This window comes from Rhinolophus sinicus, chromosome 14, assembly GCF_057876585.1.
Source record: "Rhinolophus sinicus isolate RSI-liver-muscle chromosome 14, RSI-T2T, whole genome shotgun sequence".
NCBI lineage: Eukaryota > Metazoa > Chordata > Mammalia > Chiroptera > Rhinolophidae > Rhinolophus > Rhinolophus sinicus.
The window spans coordinates 71,237,062-71,258,711 of record NC_142514.1 but is presented as its reverse complement, the minus strand read 5'-3'; the positions used below and the strand labels follow the sequence as shown (position 1 = coordinate 71,258,711).

General features: G+C 45.6%; 1 protein-coding gene across 10 annotated transcripts in view; it reads left to right on the top strand.

Annotated features, from left to right (window-relative positions):
• The window catches only part of ABCA4 (ATP binding cassette subfamily A member 4), a 111,792-nt gene that overhangs the window by 7,791 nt on the left and 82,351 nt on the right, over positions 1-21,650 (top strand). For all 10 annotated transcript variants that reach the window (XR_016018664.1, XR_016018663.1, XM_088791340.1 and 7 more), the window contains exons 6-9: positions 13,271-13,476; positions 14,102-14,278; positions 16,175-16,397; positions 19,680-19,901. Coding sequence is in view for 8 of the 10 variants with exons in the window: in XM_088791340.1 (XP_088647466.1) it covers positions 13,271-13,476; positions 14,102-14,278; positions 16,175-16,397; positions 19,680-19,901 (828 nt within the window). In the remaining 2 variants the exon portion in view is untranslated. The remainder of the gene's footprint in view (positions 1-13,270; positions 13,477-14,101; positions 14,279-16,174; positions 16,398-19,679; positions 19,902-21,650) is intronic.

Here is a 21,650-nt window from a genome sequence, read left to right as displayed (position 1 = left end):
CTGTCCACCAGCCTATTCTAACTGTTTCCGCTGGGATTCCAAGGTCCAGTTTCTGTTGGCTCAGGCATTTCTCCACACTGACACCAGAGCTACATTCATTCCAAACACATGTCTGCCAGCATCACCTTCACACTTAAAATCTTAATGACTCTATCCCCAAGGAACACAGTCTTTCCAAACCTGCCCAGCCCTCCTTCACAGCCATTGCTCACTCACACCTCTACTCTGGCCCTTTTACCACCCTCAGGCATGCCCTGACCTCTCCTGATTCCACCCTTTGCAAATGTTGTTTGTTCATTTGTTGGAGCCTTTTTGCTTAAACAAAAAAGAGGTGTATCGGTTGACATATCTTGGAAGGTCAGGGCGTCTAGGAATTAAATGTTACCGTGAGACTCTCCGGCTCACCTTGCCACTTGCGTCCTCCCTCTTCCATCTCTGCCAGGCCCTCTTCATTTGATGATGTGTCAGTAACTCATGGCCTTCTGTGGTCATCCTCGCACCAAAAATTCTGCTGGAAGTGGGAGTGGCTTCCCTAGAGTGTAAGCATTACTCCTAGATGGTTCTCTGATTGGCCTGGCTCTTCTACCTGTCCCCGACTCCCTCAGGGGGTTGTGTACCACGATGGGGGTCTGGATCATATGCCCACCACAGGGAAAAGAGAGTTGTCTTCATCTGAATCTCATGGACTGAGCATGGACTGAAGTAGGGGAGACTGTTTCTTCAAAAGAAGAAACATAAGGCAGAAAAGCCTGAGATGACTTTTTCTTCCCCATCTGTTGAGCTTTCCTATTCATTCATTCTTTGAGACTCAGCTCTAAGTGTCATGTCTGCTTCTACTCACTCCTCTGTGCTTCCCTGGCCTTCTCTTCAGACTTCTCTTCAACCCTGTTCATGTTAGATTTGAGTTACCTGTTAATGTGTCCATCTCTGGCTCATCGGCAAGACTGGAGTTACTTGGGGTCAGGGAGAGCATCCCAATTATTTTCAAAATCGTGACCTCAAACTCCCAAAGAACCTCTCCATCTAAGGGCTTGTCACACCTGCCAAGATCAGGGGGGCCAGGTCAGAGCCAGGTCTAGGCCTTGTGTCATCTGGAACCATTAGAAGGTAGGAGATGTTGTGGGCAATAGGGTAAGGAATTAGGGTAAGGGCCCCCAAGAGCAAGCCCCCTCCCTCCGACTCCTGGTTCTGGAGGATAACTAAATAGTGAGAAAAAGCCTGCCTTCATCTGCCCCACAGTGCTTTTGAGGGCTGTCTGCTGCCCCTAGTGCCACCAGAGTTTCCCCCGAGTATGGGACCTTCCCTCTAGAACCGTGGAAGTGGCAGCACAGGCTCCCTAGGTGACCTTCCAGAAGGAGCCAGGTGTAACATCAGCAGCAGCTCCAGAATTCACGTCATTACAAAGTGATTCCCAACCTGTCTGAGGGCAAGAACGACCTTGGGTGCTTTTTACAAAACAGATTCCTAGACACCAACCCAGATCCGCTGACTCAGAATTTCCGCAGATGAGGCCTGGTCATCTGTATATTTGCACACCTATTAGATTGGTGGGGCTTTCAAATCCCCTTGTATAATTACTCAGTTGATGTCACCCTGCCTCTGTCACTAAGTCCCTCTCCTGGCCATGCTTACCACCATCCCCTGCATGGTTATACTATAGGCAGAACTCTTGACGGGGGCGTGGATGGAGGAGAAGGGGTCTATTCTTTTATTCTTGCAGAAGGGAGTTCAGTGGTTCTCACAATGGTTTTGACAGGTACTGTCAGTAATAAAGAATACTTCTTGTCAAGTGTTTGACTTGACATTTGCATGGTGGCATAAAGGTCTTGTTTCCTTGAAGGATTATTGTTTTTCTGTGTAGCTTATGCTTAATGTAGCACCAGGCACCCAACAGATACTTAATATATATCAACTGCTTAAATGGTTAAGAAGTCAGTCTCCGGAGCCAGGCCGCCTGGGTTCAAATCCCTGCTAGTTGTGCCTCTGTTTCCCCCATTTGTAAGACGGGGATATTAATCGTTCTTTCCTAATAAGCCTGTGATGAGAATTGAGTTAATTCATGCCAAGCACTTGGAATAGTTCCTGGCATACAGTAAGCACTTAATAAATATTAACTTTTAAACAAAATACAAACCAACAAAATTACTGCTTAAGAGGAGGAAAATGGCATTAGTGAAATCAGGCCCAGCCACTCCTGATCCTTCTCTGCTGATTACAAAGCTGCTGATTCCATCCAGCTTCAACCCCCAACACTTCCTGAGGACTCTGCAATCCCATCAGCAGAGCGAAGTGCTCCCAGGCAAAGGCCTGGTGGCCACAGGTCAGGTCAGTGGCCTCCCCCAGGGGTTCCTAAGAGGGGTTGTGATGGGGCCAAACTCTCAGCAGGTGATTATGATGAAGTTTCTGATCTTCCTGCCCTTGGGGGAGGGAGGAGGGAAGTGGGGGGAGGGGTGACATGAACCAAAAGGAGAAGGTAGGAGGGGGAAATGTGCAGTGAGGAAAAATAACAATCATTGCAGTGGGTCCTGGATTTCTCTGCTGTTCTTGTGTGTTGGAAATTCTGGAAGAGCCTTGGAGACCCTCAAGCTCCCATTCTCTGGACTGCCGAGGAGCAGACAGGGCATGAAAACCCCTCGTAGGCGGCTCTAAGGGTCTCTCCAGGACAGGGCAGCAAGTGTGTTCCTTCACAGACTGTTCACAGCTTGACTGAGGCTCTCCTTTTCAGTAATATGACTTGTCTGAAGATCTGTGAGAGCTTCCTGGACCAGCCTCTATGCTTAGTTCCCTACTTATGACAAAAAAGAAAAAAATCCTTTAAGGAAAAGTAAGCAAAAAAAAATTTTTTAATGAAAAGCATGTCAGTCTAGGTGCACTTAGATTGATATTGAGCAGTAATAGAAGTTCTGAGAACTAAGATCAACGACCTTTAAGCCTTTTGTCATTATAGGAAAAGGAGTGATTCATTAGGTTGTCTCTTCAACTAACAGAAGGGCTAAATCCCCTTTCTTTCTGCTTGGAGTGAGGCCTTGGTTACTGGACATTCCATTGAGTGGCCTGGAGGAGGGCCATTCCCCAGGAGCCACCTTGCTGGGTCACTTGTATGTGATGTTAGACTACTGCTGGTGGAAACTTCTCACCCATCCAGTGAGGACAAATGGGCCTGGATCTCTGCTTCTTATTAGCTGAGTTGCCCTAAGAAAGTCACTTTACCTTCTAAGGCTCAAGTCTCTTACCTGTAAAATCCAGGTGGTAACACAACGGACCTTACAGGGTTGTTGTTAACAAAATAAGAGAAGTGTGCCGGTGGTTAATAGTGTTTCACACTCATGCCATTGATTAGTTAGGCACGATTGTAAATCCTCTGCCTTCCAGTCCTCATCTGTTAGGAGGCGGTGGTGATATCCTCCTTTCCAGGTGGCTGTGAGGATGAAATGGGAAAAGGCTGGGCACACAGCAGACGTTCGGTGCATAGCAGCTCTTACTATTAACCTCCTGAATGTCTCCCCCTGAACCACAGACCAAGTAAAGAATGTGCCTTTTCTCAGATTCCAAACTTTGTGTACACATCAACCAGGGACTGTGAAGCTACTCTTTATATTAACCCTAGTGAATCGGCTTAGAATCAGGAATGTCAGACCATTCCTGAGGGCCCAGTAGATTGGGCAGCATTCTGGCGCTTCTGTAGATGAAGGTCCAGTCCTCTGGACCTTTTCTTGTCCTTGGAGCACCTCCTCAGTAAGAGGCTTCTACAACCTCATTCATCCCATAACCATGTTCTGTCTATTCCCTGAGGCCCAGCCTTCAGCAGCAGAGAAATTAATGAATGATACGCAGACCTTCTGGTCAGAAGGTAGACAGTGGACTAGGGAAAGGGGTGATGGTGACATCTGGGGAGCTTCATATCTCTAACATGTGGGAAGATTCGTTTCTACAGGCCTTCTGATCATCCTCTTCTCCACATCTAAGGAGACCGAGGGCAAATGAGTCTTCATATCGGTAAATCTCTTAAACTAGTATGTGTTTACTTGTATAGTCATCATTTACATGTGTCTTATTCATGTATTTTTTTCTTCCGGAGAAAAGCACATTTAGAAGAATGAATAATGTATCTCACTGATTACCCTTGCGTTAAAACAAACATACACACCCCTCCCCTTTGATTTCTTTGTTTAGGGAAATGTTAGGCCTGGCACAACTGCAATACTATTTAGAGGTCACAGTGTATTCTAAGTTCATAGCATATTTGAATTTCAGGTCTTGAATTTCACATCAGGAAGCTGAATTCAGCCAAACTTTAATATGATAATAGCTCTGGTCAAGGCATAAAATTGTGCATTAACCAGTCACAACTACCTTTCTCTAAGTCTTGGAAAAACATGTATTTATTAACTGTTTGTTGCTGTGCTGTCCAACACAATCAGTATATGTGCATAACTCTTTATTATCTACTTGGTGATTATCTTGTTGATGAATTGTCAGTAGTGGGATATTTTGTACTACTTTTCCTTTATACTTGGCATGCTCCTGGCCACGTGCCACCACCACCCAACCAGAATGCACTCGGGGAGTGTATTTTTCAGGCTAGCTTAAGAAAAAATAAAAATAGAATTGGGAAGATAAAGCTACTGATCCTATAATGTTCTTTAGCATCAAATGAATAGATGTTTGCGGAGTATCTTTCCTATTGCTTTCTTCTGTTGATTCGTTGACGCCACACGTGCACTGGCAGGCTAAGGAAAAGTTGGAGGAGAGGTAGGCAAGGTACATAAGTCTACACCATGAGTGCGGTATTATTTCAAGAGCCATGATTTGGATCATTAGCAACTCATGGACAATAGTCTCATTTAATGCCTCATCAGTCTCTCAGAAACATGGGACTGGGCTGAGTAAAGAGGACACAGGTGGGGGTGAGCTGGGGTCATGGGTGGAGGGAAGGGACTGGTACTTGAGCCTGCTATGAGCCAATCACTACATCAGGCATTTTTACATGTCACCTCACGCAGGGCTCCTAACTACCTGCTCAGGAGGCATGATTGTTGTCATTCATAGAATTAAAAACTGATGTGCCTGACATACCACAGCAGATGAGCAGGGGTTCCAGAATTCTAGGTCACACCTGTCTGACTCCGATGAGGATGTTCTTTCTCTCATAATATGCGGGGCCCGTTAGTAGGGGACTTAGGAAGAATTGTTCAGATAAATTGTATAATGAGTCTTATTCATATACATCAATTATTTGATAATCCTGGGAATGACTGACACTATTTTGATTGGGTCTTTACTGCTAGGTTTATGGTAGAAAACCAACATGATTTGAGCTCATTTAGTCGTTCGTTCATATATTTGCATGTATTGACTACCTACATCTGAATAAATACAATTAATCCCTGACCCCTAGAAGCTCACTTTCTATGGGGACAGATAAGCATGGCGTGAAATAGCACCATGGTAGTGGGATCTCAGAGGACAGCTAGAACAGTCATTCAATCTGATGGAATAGAAACAGGTTGCCGAAATCCAAGGTCACAATGTCACAGATCCTCCAAGGATTGTCAGTCCTTCCTCCAGATGATCTCTGAAATCCCTCCTTCCTCTCCCTCTCTATGTAAGGCCTGTACCATTTCTCCTCACTGGTCTCTGGGCCTCCAGATACTCGCTCCTTCCATTCAGTTCCCACGCTGCCTCCAGTGAGATCTTTCCAAAACCCCAGTGTCTCCATGGTGTTCCCACCTAAAGCTCCTCAGCGGCCCCTCATTACTGTAATGGTGAAATCCATCCCAGGCTAGCCACTTCATGACTCTTCCACGGTAGATGGGACGGCATGCAGCTCTGGGCCTCCCGCCTGACTGGCTCACCTGCTGCCTCTTCTGCTCCCCTACGGGACTCAGCTCCTGTCTTTCAGGCCTTCTATGCACCATATTCCCTCCATCGTAGCCCTTGAGAATTACTTGTTCATACGTCTCCCCACCTCCATAGGTCTGAACCCCTAAGGGTCCAAATTGTCTTAATTTATCTTTTGATTTCCCAATTAACTTAGTGGAGCTGCACTGGCATAAAATAGACACCCATAAATGCCAAATTAAAAATGAAAACACATTTATGCGGGGCCTTAAAGATTGAATTTGCTGGCCAAGCAAGGCGGAAAGGCCATTTCAGGCAGAAGGAAAAGCATTCGCAAAGCGCAGGGGTGTGACTCTGTAAGACAAGTTCCAGAGAAGCAGATAGTGTGGGCAGGGCTGTGGCTGCACATCAAGGAAGTGGGTGGGCATGGGAGGAGCAGCAGCGTCCAGAGACGGGGCTGGAAAGGGCAGCGGGCCTGGCTGTGAGCAGCTTCATCCTGCAGTGACCACGTTGTCTCGCGCACTTATTTATGGGTTCTGTGATGGTGGGCAACATCCTGAAAACTGGGGTGACACTGGAGCTGCAGTCTTGGTGGTGTTCCCCGGGCCGGGTGATCCAGGCGTTCAGGACCAGAATATGCTCTGATTGGCCAGTGCCCGGCTCTGCTGACGATTAAATATTTTTAATATAGTAGCACCTACTTCCCAGAGTTGTTGGAATGATTAAAGACGAAAGCCTTGCGAGCTGAAGTCCCCGGCAGTTGTCAGCCAGGTTGTTCTGTCTTCCCTTGGAGCCCGCTAGACAGCAAGACTTACCCGGGGGCCTTGTCCCAGGGTGAGGCTTTGTGCTCCAACTTGGCCTTTTTATTTGTTTCTTTATTGTGTTTGTTTATTTTAGAAACAGACATTTTTTAACAGCTGTGCATTTCCTGTCCCTTTGTTTCCCAGTCGGTACATTTCCTCACTCTTTGTGATGGAACGCTTTTAGATGTCTAGTCACGGGCCCAATGTGTTGGATAAAATTTATTGCACTGCCTTGGGCCTCTGTCTCACCATCACAACCAACTCTAACAGCCCAAAGCTATTTTATCCGTTCGTTGGCTTTTTCCATGTGGTGGGAAATGAATCTTGAGTATTACAGTCTAGATCTGCCAGGAAATTCATTCTGGGATGTTTGCCCACATCCACTGGCATTTTTCTAAAGGAATGGCAGGTGTCTACGTTAACACCAGCAGGACCACTTCAGGCCTCCATTGGCACCATCGGCCACTTTGTTCTCAGCCTGAGTTTGGAAGTTCAAGATGTAAGAGGCAGGATTATAGAACCAACATCTCTAAGGGTGGGTACAGGGCCTCCCTTCTCCCTGAAGACTCACCCGCCACATGTCCTGGGTATATTCGTCAAAATGTGTCAGCCTGGGTGCCAGGCCCCTTTGATTATCAACTTCAAACAAAAAGTGAGATTTTCTTTATTTCTTTGCTTCCACTGGGCAACGTTTCCCACTTAATAGATAATTTAATTTATCTATTACTTAATGTGTTTGAATTAGAGTCAGAGAGGTCACAGTTGAAGAAGGAAGCCTGCTGCTACTGTGGCTTCTTCTCCCAAGGTGGTGTTTGATTTAGCTGTGTAAACAAATGATTGCATTCTCCAGCGGTCTTGGTCTTGAACACAGCTGCCTGCCCTGGAGAGAGAGCTCCAACCTCTGCTGCCAGGGTGAACTCTGCTTACTGGTGACTATCAGCAAAACCACCAACAGAGAATTGTAGGACTTGTGTGGACTTCACATGGTGGCAGCCCTGCCACCTGGGTTTTGCTACAGCAGTTGGGAACTGAAGGGGACAAAGAAACTCCTTTTCTTGGTCAACTGTCTTTGGCTATCACAGAGCTATAGGGTTCTCTTTGAGTTGGTGATCTCTGGTTGTGCAATTTGCCCAGAATCTGCCTCGGAGGCGTGAGACACTGTCTTCTTATTCACTGACAATGCCCTTTGAATTCTTCTCCCCATAGTGGTGCTGTCTTTATATTGTATTCCTTACACTGGCCGGTTCTTATCGGCCTCTACTCTTCCCTAACATCCATGATCACACAGTTTCTCTCTGTGTAGAACTAAATAGCTTTTACAGATAGACTCCAGGGCCTCAGCCTCATTAGAATTTACTATGTTTTAACTTACAGCTAATCAGACCAGACCAAATACATATGTCAAAATCAATGACCTTGGCTAAGGGTTTAATCATTCATCTTTGCCTCCCAAATACACTCATGCACACACACGAATAGACACACTCATTCACCACAATTTTAACTTCAGGGACCAGAGCAAGTACCAGCAGGGAATGAGGCCACTTGGCTATGAAGTAAGTGGCCTCCGCGTAAGAATGCAAGGGTGCACGTGAGTTATACCTCAGAGGACAGCCCAGGGACTTCTGACTCAAGTCCAAGGCAGCTTCCACCATTGCTCAGCCTTGACCTCAAGCAGATTTGGTGAGTTTGACACTCTGGATTAGCTTCATGACACCTTCCTCTGGGTGGAGTTGTCTGATTTTCATCTAATGGCCTGTTAGCTGCTAGTGAACACCAATGGGTTAGGCCTCCCCTCCTCCCCTCCCGCCATTGCTCAGGTGGGGTGCGGGGCTTTGGCTTCTGTCCATAGCATTGTTCTAACCAGATGCAGTGCTGCAGATCAGCTCAGGATGAGTTGTGTTCCTAGACATATTATTTAAAGAAAATAACTGCCTTCCTCCCTGGATAAACAGCTGTCATGAATGAAAGGTAACCTGACAGGGGCTTAAAGCCATTAGACTCTGTTGACTTTCAAGATGTTTTGCAAAAGCAGTAATAAAAATGGCATTTATTGAGACAGTTTAACTATGTGGTTAAAACACAGGCTCTATCCGGAGGATGTTCACTATGGCTCATTGGGCCTCATAAGTGAGCTTGGAGTGATAATTGTAACTGACTTCCTCAGGTGGTTGTGAGAATTCAAAGGCTTAATCCAAGCAAAGCCCTTGGACAAGTTTGGGACACATGGTAAGCCTTCAATAAGCATCAGCTTTTGTTCTTACCAGGAGGCACTGGCTGGCTTCACAAATGCTGTCATGTGATTCTTAAAACAGACTTTTGACGTCGGGCATATCTCAGTTCTACAGAGAGGGAAACAGAGGCCACACAGGTAGGAAACAGCAGAGTGGGGATGGCCTCCGAGGCTGTTTGCCTCTTAAACGTTATGCTATCCCACTTTCCAAGATGGGGAAGATAACCAAACTTTGAAAATGGGTCAGATGTTTCAGGGTAGAAATGAGTGTTTGCAAACCTTTTAAGTTTTGTTTTTCCAGAGAGTATCAGGGTACCAATCTAGGGGGACACAGCAGGAAACATGACTGTGAATCAGGCAGCTGTGCCTGATAAAACAGCCAGGATGGAGCCCACGTCACCACAGGACTCAACAATGTCACTGAAAACATCAGCCGCTTATTCCCGTATGGATTTCCCTTTAAGACATGAAAGGGGAGTTCAAAGAGCGTGGGCTAGCCAGCTCAGAAAGTCACATTATGAAAATGTATTTGTTTTTATTAGCTGTTTTGCTTCACTGAGAGTTATTAGCATCTTAGCAAAAATTCGCTTTTTACTAATTTCTCCTGGTTTATCATCTGTGTCTGGGGTGCACAGGATTGCTTTCAAAACACGCAGCTGTAAAGCTGTATTTCTTGGAGTATTCGAGGCTTCTAAATTTAAATCAATTTGATTCAGTAAACACTAATCTAGTTGCTTTCATGAGAAAATAGTAAGTATTCCAGAGACCACAGTGAACAAGACGTGGCCTCTGGCCTCAAGGATCTTATTGCAGCTAGAGCGGTGCTGACCTATACAGTAACCAGCAGCCACAGGCAGCTTTTTAAATTTAAATTAATTAAAGTGAAAAATTCAGATGCACTAGCCACATTTCAAGTGCTCAGTGGCCAAATGTGGTTACTGGCCACCATATCGGTTAGGGCAGATAGAGAACAGTTCCACATTCTAGAAAGTTCTACAACATTCCACACAGTGCTACTCTAGGACAAGAGATCTTCCTGTTCAGGAATTCTGTTGACCCTACTTTGTGCTTAAGAATGTGACTTACTCTTAGAGCAATATGTGGGGAACAGCACCACCCTCAGGCTTGACACTTGAAGACATGGATTCGGGTTCTGCTTCTGACCTATACAGACCCTTTGCCCCTCACCTCTCTGATGCCAGTTTCCTCACAGGAAGCAAGGACGTCAGACCACAAGATTTCTGCAACTCCTTTTGTCCAAATGCCCTGTAATGCTGTGAGTGAATTGGTAGAGCAACGTGTATGTGTGAGTGTGTGTGTGAGACAACATGCTACAACTAAAAGAAACTGCAAAGAAAAATTGCATCTCCCAAAATAATTTTTGCTTTTTATTTTACAAATCTAATTTCAGATTCACTCTGATTGTCAATTCTAAAATTTTGTATATGTAGGACGAAACTAGCCAAACTGACTTTAAAAAATGAGATTATTTCATTATTCGTCTTTGTAGAATGCCGAGGTCTCCCTAGAAGAAACATAAGTGTGTGTGTGTGTGTGTGTGTGTGTGTGTGTGTGTGTGTGTGTGTGTTTTAAATATACCCTAGCAGTTCCATTTTGATGCCTCCTTGCCCAAGCAGCATACTGCCAACTCTGTCCCCATAGCAGTGTTGTTGAGCTAAGTCCTGACAAACATTGGCAGCTTGATCTTGGCGCCAGAATACATATTAGATTCCGCACCAAGAAAAGGGGGAGGGAAAGCATAAAGTAGCAAATCTTATATTATTTCTGTGTAGAAAACAATGAACATTTATTAAGGACCTTTGGTACTTAAGTCCTCCATCTCCTTTAAGCAGTGGCTAGTGTTAGTCTGGGCAACGCCTGTTTGCAAAAGCATAGCTGGCTAAAGAAAGTTTATCATTTCCCTTAACTCTGTGACTACACTGACTGGTATTTCTTTAAAAAGTATCAATTCCATTTCCTTTTCAAATAACTATCTTCTTAGTATGGTGTCCCTGAAGCCTTAGCCCTATAGATTTTCTCCTGTACCTGTATTCCTCGTTTTCATATCAGCTGGAAAACTAGTAACTTCCTTTGTTTTCTTTCTTTTCATCTAGAAGACTGAGAACATTACTGGGGACTGGCTCCCAGGGTTTGCAGCCTGAGGCAGGACATTTAGTTCTTAAGGCTCCAGGAAGGTGGGTTTGGAACAACGCTGTCAGTAAAGAGTTCTGGCTGACCGTCTGATGCCCTGGGGTGGGATTCAGCAGTGAGGGGTTTTCAGTGAATGAGTTGGGTTTGCCGGCTTCGGCTTCTTACGGACCAGTGCAGTGGGAGCGTGGGTCTCTGGTCAGGTCCTTATGAGTGCTCAGTCCACCTTTCTCACTTCTTCGTTTCTCCTGGTAACTGTTGTGGGAGCAACGGAACTGGGGAAGTGAGCCTCTTTGAGCCTAAGTCTCCGGGACTGCAAAGTGGGGATAAATACTAACTGTGCTCTCCGACTTTACAAGACAGTTGTGAGCATCTGGGGGGCCTGTGGACCCGGCTCTACCTGTGGCTCCTGGTGTGGGGGGAAGAACTCAGGGCCTGGAGTGGGGATGTGGGGAGAGAATCCAGAGTCTGCCCCTTTCATGCTGCCTGACCTCTGGCAGGTCTCCTTCTGTTCAGTTTCCTCTTCAGTAAAATGAGGATTCCAGGTAACTCAGCCTCTGTGATAATGAATTTGTTCCTTTAAGCCTGCATTACATCATCCACAGCCTCTGAGCCGCTCTTCCTGCTTCCCCTTGCCCCCCACCACCCAGTGATCGTTCAGAAACATGATCTGGTCCCATATATCATACCCCTGCTGAAAAGCCTACAGTGACTCCTTAGGGCTTCTGAGGGTTTGCTCACAACATGCTTGATTTTAGCACGGAAAGCCTCATGTCCCAGGAAACCCCTCTGTGAGTTGGTCACACTACGAAGTCCAGCACAGCAACTGGTCCAGTCCCCACCTACCGTCCCAGGGTTCATCTCTCATCACTCAGCTCTGTTCACCTATGCGCTTCTCTGCACGTTGGAACTACCTGATGAGCATTTGACAAAACCTGGTGCATTGGCCCTGCCTCCTGAGAACCTGACTTCATTGCTTGGAGTGGGGCCTGAGAGTGGGTGTCTTTTTAAAGCTCTCCAGTGGCTCAAAAGCACAACCAAGGATGGGAACCACTGCTCTGTTTTTCCAGATCTCCAGATAACCCATGTTCCCTGTGCCTGAGCAGACATTTCCCCTGCTTTCCTCCTGTAAGTGAATTCCTGCTCATCTTCCTTATTATACTCAGGAGTCTTTTCCTCCAGGCAGCCCTCCTGCACCCCTCCAGGTAGACTTAGGTGCATTCCTCCACTAGGTTCCCTGACTACCCTGGGCTTGCTTTCATCAGAGCTCAATCATTCTGCTTTACGATTGGTGGTTTATTCCAACCCTCTTCTTCATTAGATCTTGAATTTCCTTCAGGAAGAGATTTTATCTTTCCTCCTTGTAGCCCTGGAGCCGAGCAGGCTCTGGCACATTGCAGGCTCTCAGTAAGTACTTGGTGAACAAATTAATCAAGACAAGGCCATCTGACCTCTTGTGAGTTACATTCTAAGAAAGAAACAGTGACACAATAACCCTAGTGTATTATAGGAACAAGAGGTTAGGGAAAAAACAGATCCAAGTACACTATAATACTTTAACAAATCTATAAAAGTGGGCAACGCTAATATTCAAGTTAAAAGAAATTCTTAGTTTTGCTCTTTTGTGGGTAATGATTTCATTTTTTTCTCTTCCAGGGGGGGAAAAAAGACACATTAGGAAATTCCTCCTTTACCAGTATTACTGGTCATAAAATTGTGATTGGAAATGATTCTCTCACTAACTCGTTTTGACCTTCTGGTATTTTCTTTCTTCCTCCTTGATCTTCCCTCAGCTGGCCATCCTAGTGTGTTTGCAGAGTGGCAGAAATGTTCACTGTTTCTCTCTCGCTTTAAAAATCTTTTATCGGCAGGCTTTCTGATCTTCAAAGCAGCCTGCATTTAATGTGATCCACACTCCCTAGACTCCCCATGCTGGGGAGTGGAGAGCTGTGAGTATTTTTGTCATTTTGACGACTTGCGTATTTGGACAGCCTTGGACAGCCGGAGAGTACAGTTCTCACTAAATCTGCAGGATTTAAAGCAAGTCAGCATTTCCTAGCTCCCTTTCACCTATAAATCTAGACACATTGAAAAATTGACACCAGACTCTGGAGTTAAGTAAACAGTAAGTTTATAGGTCCCCTTGCATTTGACCCATCCCCTGGGGCAGCAGCCTGCCCTTTATTGCAGTTGAGTCTTTGCAATTGGTGTTCTTCAGTCTCTCAACCTTTGTGATTATCTGCAGTGCTTGATCCTGGACAAGTTCGAAAGCTATGATGACGAAATTCAGCTCACACAACGAGCCCTGTCTCTGCTGGAGGAAAACAGGTTCTGGGCTGGTGTGGTATTCCCTGACATGTATCCCTGGACCAGCTCCCTACCACGCCACGTGAAGTACAAGATCCGGATGGACATAAATGTGGTGGAGAAAACCAATAAGATCAAGGACAGGTGATGTTTTGGGCAATCTCAGAAGGCCCTGGGCACCCCCCGGGATGATGTATGAGGCAAGGAGAGGAAACACTCATTTCCTCCAATGGCAGGAGAGTCACTTGGAAACGTACAGAAACACTGTGGCACCAAAGAACTAAACTAACCAGTTGGTGGGACCAGGAGAGCTCAGCTACCCTGTCTTCACACCCTCAACTCTGCATTTGTCCCTTTCTGGCCTTTGTGCAACTTGGAGATAGAAACTTCTAGATACTGAGTTACCTTCACATAGAGATTCTGCCAGTGGGGTTTCTCCAAAGTCACTGGCAAATTACTTTTGGTACAGAGTAAGGGCTGAGACTGGACTCAGCCTCTAAATTCATGATATGAAATTAAATAAGAGGAAATAAGAAATTTTGTAAAGCTCAAATCAGAGTCTTTGAATGAAAGCAATTATGAACCACACTGTGGCTAATATTCATAACTGAGATTTAAAACATGAACTAGAAAATAGAATCAGATAGCTTGGAAAATGTTTAGGGCCAGGTTTCAAGAGAGTGAGTGCTGAGTCACCTCGTGTTTGTGAAGTGTGTGTGAGCTGTCCATTCCCACACACCCTTTGCCCCCCACTGCGGTTTCTTCTTAGGTACTGGGATTCTGGTCCCCGAGCTGATCCCATGGAAGATTTCCGATACATCTGGGGAGGCTTTGCCTACCTGCAGGACATGGTTGAACAGGGAATCACGAGGAGTCAGGCCCCAGCTGAGGTTCCAGTTGGAATTTACCTCCAGCAGATGCCTTACCCCTGTTTCGTGAATGACTCGTGAGTGGGAGGCGCCCAGTCCCGTTTCTGGACAAGCTAATTGGGTGGCTGGGTGGGGTGGGTGCTCCCCAGCCTTCAAACTCTTTGGAGAGAAACCGGGGACTGGGACCGGCTTGGGGAGAATGGAGCTCTGACCGAGGAACCTGCTTCTGCCAGGCTCCGGGCAGGGCCAGATAGACAAGTGAAGTGGCAGGGAGAAGGGAGTTGGCGTTTTGGATAGAAAAGGGAAGGTGAAAATTAAAGCAAGGGAAGTGAGGTTAGGGGAGGGGACAAAGGCTCTTTAAATTTCTACTGCGTAGTATGTTTGGTATGTGGAAGGATTCTGGCCAGAGTGTTTGCCCAATGATTGCCAAATTAGCAAATGAGGACTCTGCATCGCAAGTAGGTCCGGTTCCTAGGAGCCTCGGAATAATGCAGCTCCTTCCATAATTAACATTCCCATGATGTATACTTAATGAAAAGGTAGAGGAATGTGTTGGATGAGCTCATGTCGTCCCTCCCTGCCCACCCGTATCCCCAGGCCTGAACATTTGTTGGCCAGTAGCAAGCTAAGCAAGTAGCTTACTGTTTTCTGAATGTTCATTTGAAGGATGATAGAAAGAGGAACAGAGAGGCCGAGGGGCTTGGGAGGGCTCACTTACCATGGTGGGTGGGGGCAGAACCCTACAATGGGCTTAGGGACTCAACACCTAGAAGAAAACTGGGAAGTTCACCATAGTCTACATGTGTGACTGCAGGGTTCAGGGATGAGAGAAACACGCACCACCTAAAGAAAGGAAGAGTCAAATTGCCAGCTGGCAAAACAGTAAAATAAAGCCAAGGATGGGCACAGGAAACTCCCTCTCAACATCCTAGTCCGATCGGTTCTCCTTCCTCAGCTCCACAGAAGACTAAAGAGATAACAGTGGCTATTCTGCAGTCAGTTTGGGTTTGGACAATACACACAGATGTGAAGTGGTGCCAGGGAGCAAAGGCCCAATTCCACTTTTAGAATCAGAAGAGGAGTGGCTTGCAGGGAAGTGGGGGTAACAGCCAGGAGGCAGTAGGGATTCTGGCCATTCAGTGTGGGAGAGCCCTCTGGTGGCAGTTCTCAGAAGAGCAGGCTCTATGAATTTATGGTTCTCTCCCTAGGGCCATCTTGAGTGAAACCCTCCCGTGCTGTAATTGGGCCCTTCCTGTGATACCCAATAGTTTTCAATAGATAATAATTCCAGGGGCTTTACTAGCACATCAAGCACAGGGACATCATGTGTAAAGCTCAGAATAAAGTAATTCCATGTTATAAATCTACCTTGCTTTCTGAAATGGATATCCATGGATTTATGCCATAGGTGCATGGCTGGTGGAATCAGTGGCTGGTGGGATCACTGATTATTTATTGATAGCCTCCTGAAAGTGCCACACTCATTAGTTATTTTGTGCCTCATCCTGCATAACTGGGGTTTGATCCTCCCGGGTAGACCGTGCTACATGGCTGACCCCCTTGGGGAGCCCAATTATTGATCTCACCACCACCAGTTCCCTTTATAGTCCACCTTCTTGGCCTTCAGTGTCAGTTAACATATATCTGTCTACTCCAGTCACATGCCACAGCAAGTCTGCAGTCTTCTCCTAGGAGATCTTACAAGTAGGTATATACCGTGTAACAAACATAGTATGTTTTATTTAGACATTTTACTTATAGGGCATTCATCTAGGCTGACTAAAAAGCTACCACCTTGTTGTAAAGGAAAACTAATCCTTCAGGGCAAAGTGCTATGTATTAAGACTCAAGCCTATTTTTCTACCTTTCCTTTCACCTGGGCTTTGTTCTCAACGCATTCGCTCAAAACAATTTACTCCACCTCTACCAGGTACAGGGCATTCTGCTATTCTGCTTCTCTCCTCTTGCTTCAGTTTCCTGATCATCCTGAACCGCTGTTTCCCTATCTTCATGGTGCTGGCCTGGATCTACTCCGTCTCCATGACTGTGAAGAACATCGTCTTGGAAAAGGAGTTGAGACTAAAGGAGATGTTGAAAAATCAGGGTGTCTCCAACACCGTGATTTGGTGTGCCTGGTTCCTGGACAGCTTCTCTGTCATGTCAATGAGCATCTTCCTCCTGACAATATTTATCATGGTAAGCCAGACGGAGAAGGCCCAGGAATTTTCCAATAGCTTTGTCCCTCCAATCTTTCTTTCTGTTGATGAACTTGTGCCTGGATCTGGCCACCAAGGATAGCATGACATGTAGCTGCCCAGCCATTTCAGACAAGGTGGAAGATACTGGGAGAGACAAAGTCTTCCTCAAGGAGCCAATGTATCATAACACCTTCCCTGCTCCCACTCGCTGCCCAGGGAACCACAGTCTACATAGATTATCCAGCCCCTTTCCATGGACTATCTGGAGAAGCTGCTGTTAGCAGAGCCCAGCATAGGGTGATTATATGTGCAAAGGGTTCTCTCTTTCCAAACAGAAGAAATGAGTCTAAGGAGTGTTTTCTTGGGGTCACTGCCCCAACCACCAGGTGGGGTGGGAATGTGGAGAGCTTTTTCACCATATTAGAAGAGGAGATCTCGACTGTTGATTAATTATCTTTGTGGTCTCACCACTAACGTCTTGACCACTGAACATTCTGCTGAGATTCTGCAGAATCTCCAACATCTCTCTGTTTCAAAGGATGGAATTTGGAGTCTATCCTTTCTCAGTGATAGGAGTTTTCATAGCCTCAGATAGCATGCACAAGCCCATCCTTTGCAAAAGTGCAGTTCCTCACAAGCTAGGTTTGGAAATAAAACATTATTTCACAATTATTTCAGATTATTTCACACTGCTATCCTTCATTTTTAGTGCCTCCACAGTAGATGATTTTTTTGTACTTGTAGAATGATAAGGACATAAATCTAGGTAGTTTTTATATTTATTTGATGGGATTTGATATAAGTTTTAGACTTCAGGCTTTGCAATCTCCTGATACAGTGTCTCCAAGCTTGTTCTGCCTCTTTACCATCATCATATTACGTGACCCTTTGCACGAGGCGGGCTGACCCGCAGACTCTGGTTAAGTGTGTTCCAGCCATGCTAGACCATACATGGTGCCTATTTGATCCAGGAATGTTCCATCACATATCCTGTCCAACCAACACATACCCATTTAAACCTTGCCCCTTCTCTTTTCAGTAAAATGTGCTAAGTCTGAGGGGTTTTGATTTTACTGTTGCACTGAGATCTAGTGAGCTGTGGCCTTAGCCAAACCCTGTGCTAGAGCCTTATCAAAACCAATGCTGATGTGGAGGTCATTCTGCTCAACCTGACCCAACCCAGCTGTGACTTTAAATATGCAAAGGATCTCAGAGCTCCACAGAGATGAGGGGAGAAGCTGAGTACTTTGTCTTCCTTTAAGGGTCTCATTCCTTCTCATCCTTAAGTCTGCTACTTGCGCCACTACCAAGACATTTGTGCCCTCAGAACTATAGGAGTCAAAATGCAAAACATCATTATGCAAAACACTTATGCATAAACATGTGCAACATCTTGCAATGGCCATGAGACTTGTGTCTGATAAGTGACACTGAGATCTGCCTTCCTAAGAATGAGCATTAGGACTTCAAAGCTTCTAGGATGTGAGGTAAAGAATGTTCACCAAGAGTTTCGTGCACAAAAGTGTTTCTCCTTGTGGGAACCAGAACATTGTTCTAGTAATGACGGAAACAGAGCCTTCCACACCAAAATAGGATTTTCCTTTGAATGACACGCCCGTCTTTCCCTAGTCCTTCTTTCTCACCTCGACTATGCAGGAAAGAAGCTGGAAGCTGGTACAATGGAAAGGTTCCTTTGTTAATTCAAGCTACTGAGAACCAAAACAGAAAAGTGGTCCTTAGAGGAAGGCAAGGCCAGTGAAACTGTTGGGTCGGCCAAGTGAATCTCATGTTTGCCTTAAGTCAATGAGAAATTACGTAGCCCTAGAGGTTTGTAGGATTTTGCTTTGAGCTGAGATAAGAAATTAATTTTATTCTTCTGACAATAGCAACAACCACCTTAAAATTATTTTAGCCAAAAGCCACAGTTTCCGTTCTGGACTTGCTTTTATTGAGTTGTGTGATTAAAGAAAAGGGATGAGCTTTCCCGGGTGATGTGGAGACCTCTTTGACACAACATTAGGAGCTCTGATTGCTAATCTTGTCTTTAGATTTCCTCAGTTTAGTTCTAGTCAAGAATGGCTCTCTTCCACCTCTCTTTGTCATTTGTTTTATTCTATCTTTTAATCTGTTGAGCAGGAGAACATGAATGGAGGAGAAATGGTAGCAATAGCAGCTAATTAGCACATTTGTTCTACTCAACTCTCAAATGCGAGGACAGGCATTGCTAATTGGTCTCTTGTTTTAACTAAGAAGAACCCATGCTGCAGGGCACCACTACCAATTAATCAGAACCAACTCAAGGAATGAAACTTATTTGTACTTTTATGTTCCCAAGAATAGGGCGACCTATATGTTCCTCATAGGATGCCATCGTAAAGAAGAACCAAGAAGGTCGAACCAATTTGAGCATCTCAGTGTATTCTATAATGTCATTTGGCAGCAGTTCATTAAAAATATCTAGTTTGGTTTTATTTTCTACATAGCTATCGTGATTGAATCATTAGTTAATGTGAAAGATACTAAGTATTACTCATGGATTCTACGGTATTTGCATGATATTATGGATGGGGGATTAATCTACTGCCAAGTGATGTGGATTAATTACTGATATTTTCAGTAACTAATGTGAGTGGCAAATCTCAGAATGCAAGCACAAATGATTGAATCAGCTGCCACACCCCGGGAGAATGTTAAACTTTGTTGAGTGCTCTCCCATTTCCCTCTTTTCTTTTTTTTATTTAAGCTTTTATCTATTTCAGTGTGTTTTTCCAGCTCCCATCAGCTCCAAGTCAAGTAGTTATTTCAATCTAGTTGTGGAGGGCGCAGCTCACAGGCCCATATAGGGATCTAACCAGCAACCTTGTTGTTAAGAGCACCGCGCTCTAACCAACTAAGCTACCAGGCTGCCCCCCTTCTCCCTCTTTTTTTCCTCATCTACTCAGTATATCCAAGAGCTGTTGATGCTCCAAGACCCCCTATGCAGATCTTCTTCTCTGCTCAAATCCCACCAAAGATTTGCTTACTTAACACATAATAATTACTTGGTACTGATAATATGTTACCCTCCTAGGGAAAACGACACATAGGATTTGAGGAACCCAACACATTGGGTCTTAAATATGGAAACTTAGGCACCAACAACAGCTGGTGGGAGAGATCCTTCTGGGGCAGAAGGTTTCTGAGGGCCCCAGAACCACTGCACAGAGGTCACCCACTGAGAAGGATGGTGGCCCTGGATGTGGATGGGAATTATTGACTCAAATGGCCTCTTTGGTTTCAGCATGGAAGGATCCTACAGTACAGCAACCCGTTCATCCTCTTCCTGTTCCTGTTGGCTTTCTCCACCGCTACGATCATGCAGTGTTTCCTGCTCAGCACCTTCTTCTCCAGGGCCAGCCTGGCAGCAGCTTGTAGTGGTGTCATCTACTTCACCCTCTACCTGCCTCACATTCTCTGCTTCGCCTGGCAGGACCGAATGACAGCTGACACAAAGATGGCTGTGGTGAGGGACCGTGGGCTCACTCCTGGCACATGATACAATTGCTCCGAGAGGTCTGTAGCAATCCGAGAGGTTGGCCCGCTCTGTGAAGGGATCTACTTTGCCTTTTGGCTCAAAGGGGTGTAAGGTTCAAAGGCACGGGGCAGAAGTGGGGGTGACCTGAGGGTTCCTCACCACCAATCCTGCTTGATTAGTCTGCCCTGGGAAGTAATTGAAAACCAGTTCAGCTCATAGGTCCCTTTGTGTGTCCACAAGAGGAAAACATCCAGGCCCATTTCACTCAGTTTTCTTTTCCTAGCATTTGAGAATATTCAGAAGAAAGGGAGGTTGTCCCACTAACTATTTGGTCCATGACTTAAATCCATGACTGTACAGTTCCCTGAATTAAAAGGTTTTGTTTCTCTGCAAAAGCACTTACTTCAGTTGGGGCAGCCCTACCAGTGCACGCAGAAAGGGATGCAGAAATGAGCTAGTCTAGAGTCAGGCCCTCTTGCTGGGGGAGGTGTCAGAAATTGATTTTTGATTGCCCAAGAGAGCCTTAGTTCACAATTCCCAAGCACCACTGTCTTTTTCTCCAATTGTTTTCAAATAGGCCATTTCCACCCCTCCCGCCTCCCCTCCCCCCATTAACCTGTGGGATGCAGTTGGAGCTTGTCCACAATTCTCTGTGCAGTGGAGTCCAGAAAGGACTACCACCTGCTTCTGGTTAAGGAAAGATCTAAGGTCTAAGTTGTTCTCACATTCAAACTTATTTGGCTCCAGAGCTGCCAGGGCATCTGCCTTTTATTTCTCATGTTAAATAAGAAACTAATTGCTACTATTTATAGCACCCAGTTTTCTAAAATGATCACAATGGGCTAGTAGCAAGAAATTCTTCCTCTGCCTGGGGAGAGCGGGACAATCTGATACACTGTGTAGATGGCCAGTCCTGTGAGGCCACAGCTGGCTTCTTGTGTGTGTGGATCCACCAGGAAGCAACAGTTCTGGCAACTGTGGTCCAAGGCTGGGCTGAGATTTTAAAAATGATTTTTGTGAACATATAGGTAAAGAATCCCTTCTTTTTGCAGAGAGACACTCTGAACCCTCCTTGGGGTCCTCTAAACTGTGGGGAGACCTCTGAGCAGAGGAAATGGGAAGAGCCCATCTCTCTGCCTGTGCTTCCGTGCTTTCTGTCAGGTCAGGGGCCACCCATGAGATGTGGCTGGGGATCTTCCTCTTCAGACATCTTTCTGCATGCTACCTGTTCAGTTGACTTGTACTCTCCACAGAGAACATAAAACAGTGATTGTTCCCAGTCTGAAAATGGGAAAAACTGAGGCTCTTCTGGCCTTTCTGACAGACCTCAGGAGGTCATGAGACCGTCCCCTGCGTGACTCCCTAGCCTGCCCTAGAAAACTGATGACTTTGTGGACCCTTTGAATAGGATTCTCACAAAGCATCTCAACTTAGCTTCTTTGTTCTGCCAAGAACTGTGTGATCTTAAGAAAGAGGTAGAAAGAAGTGGGAAAGATAGGTCGGTGAACACGAGGACCCTCGGCCCTTTCATGTGTTGTGCTTATTATATTTGTCCTCCCTATTACACTACTGTGTTCCATTGAGCAGATGAGAGGTGGCCCCGTGGGTAGTGGGCAGGGGTCTCTGAGACCTCAGAGGCATTCCTAGAATTCTCTTCCTGTGGGAAGACTGCCTTAACCTCTCCCTGGGGTGGCTTTACACCTGGGCACAATGTGCACCCTGTTTTGTCCCTCCTTC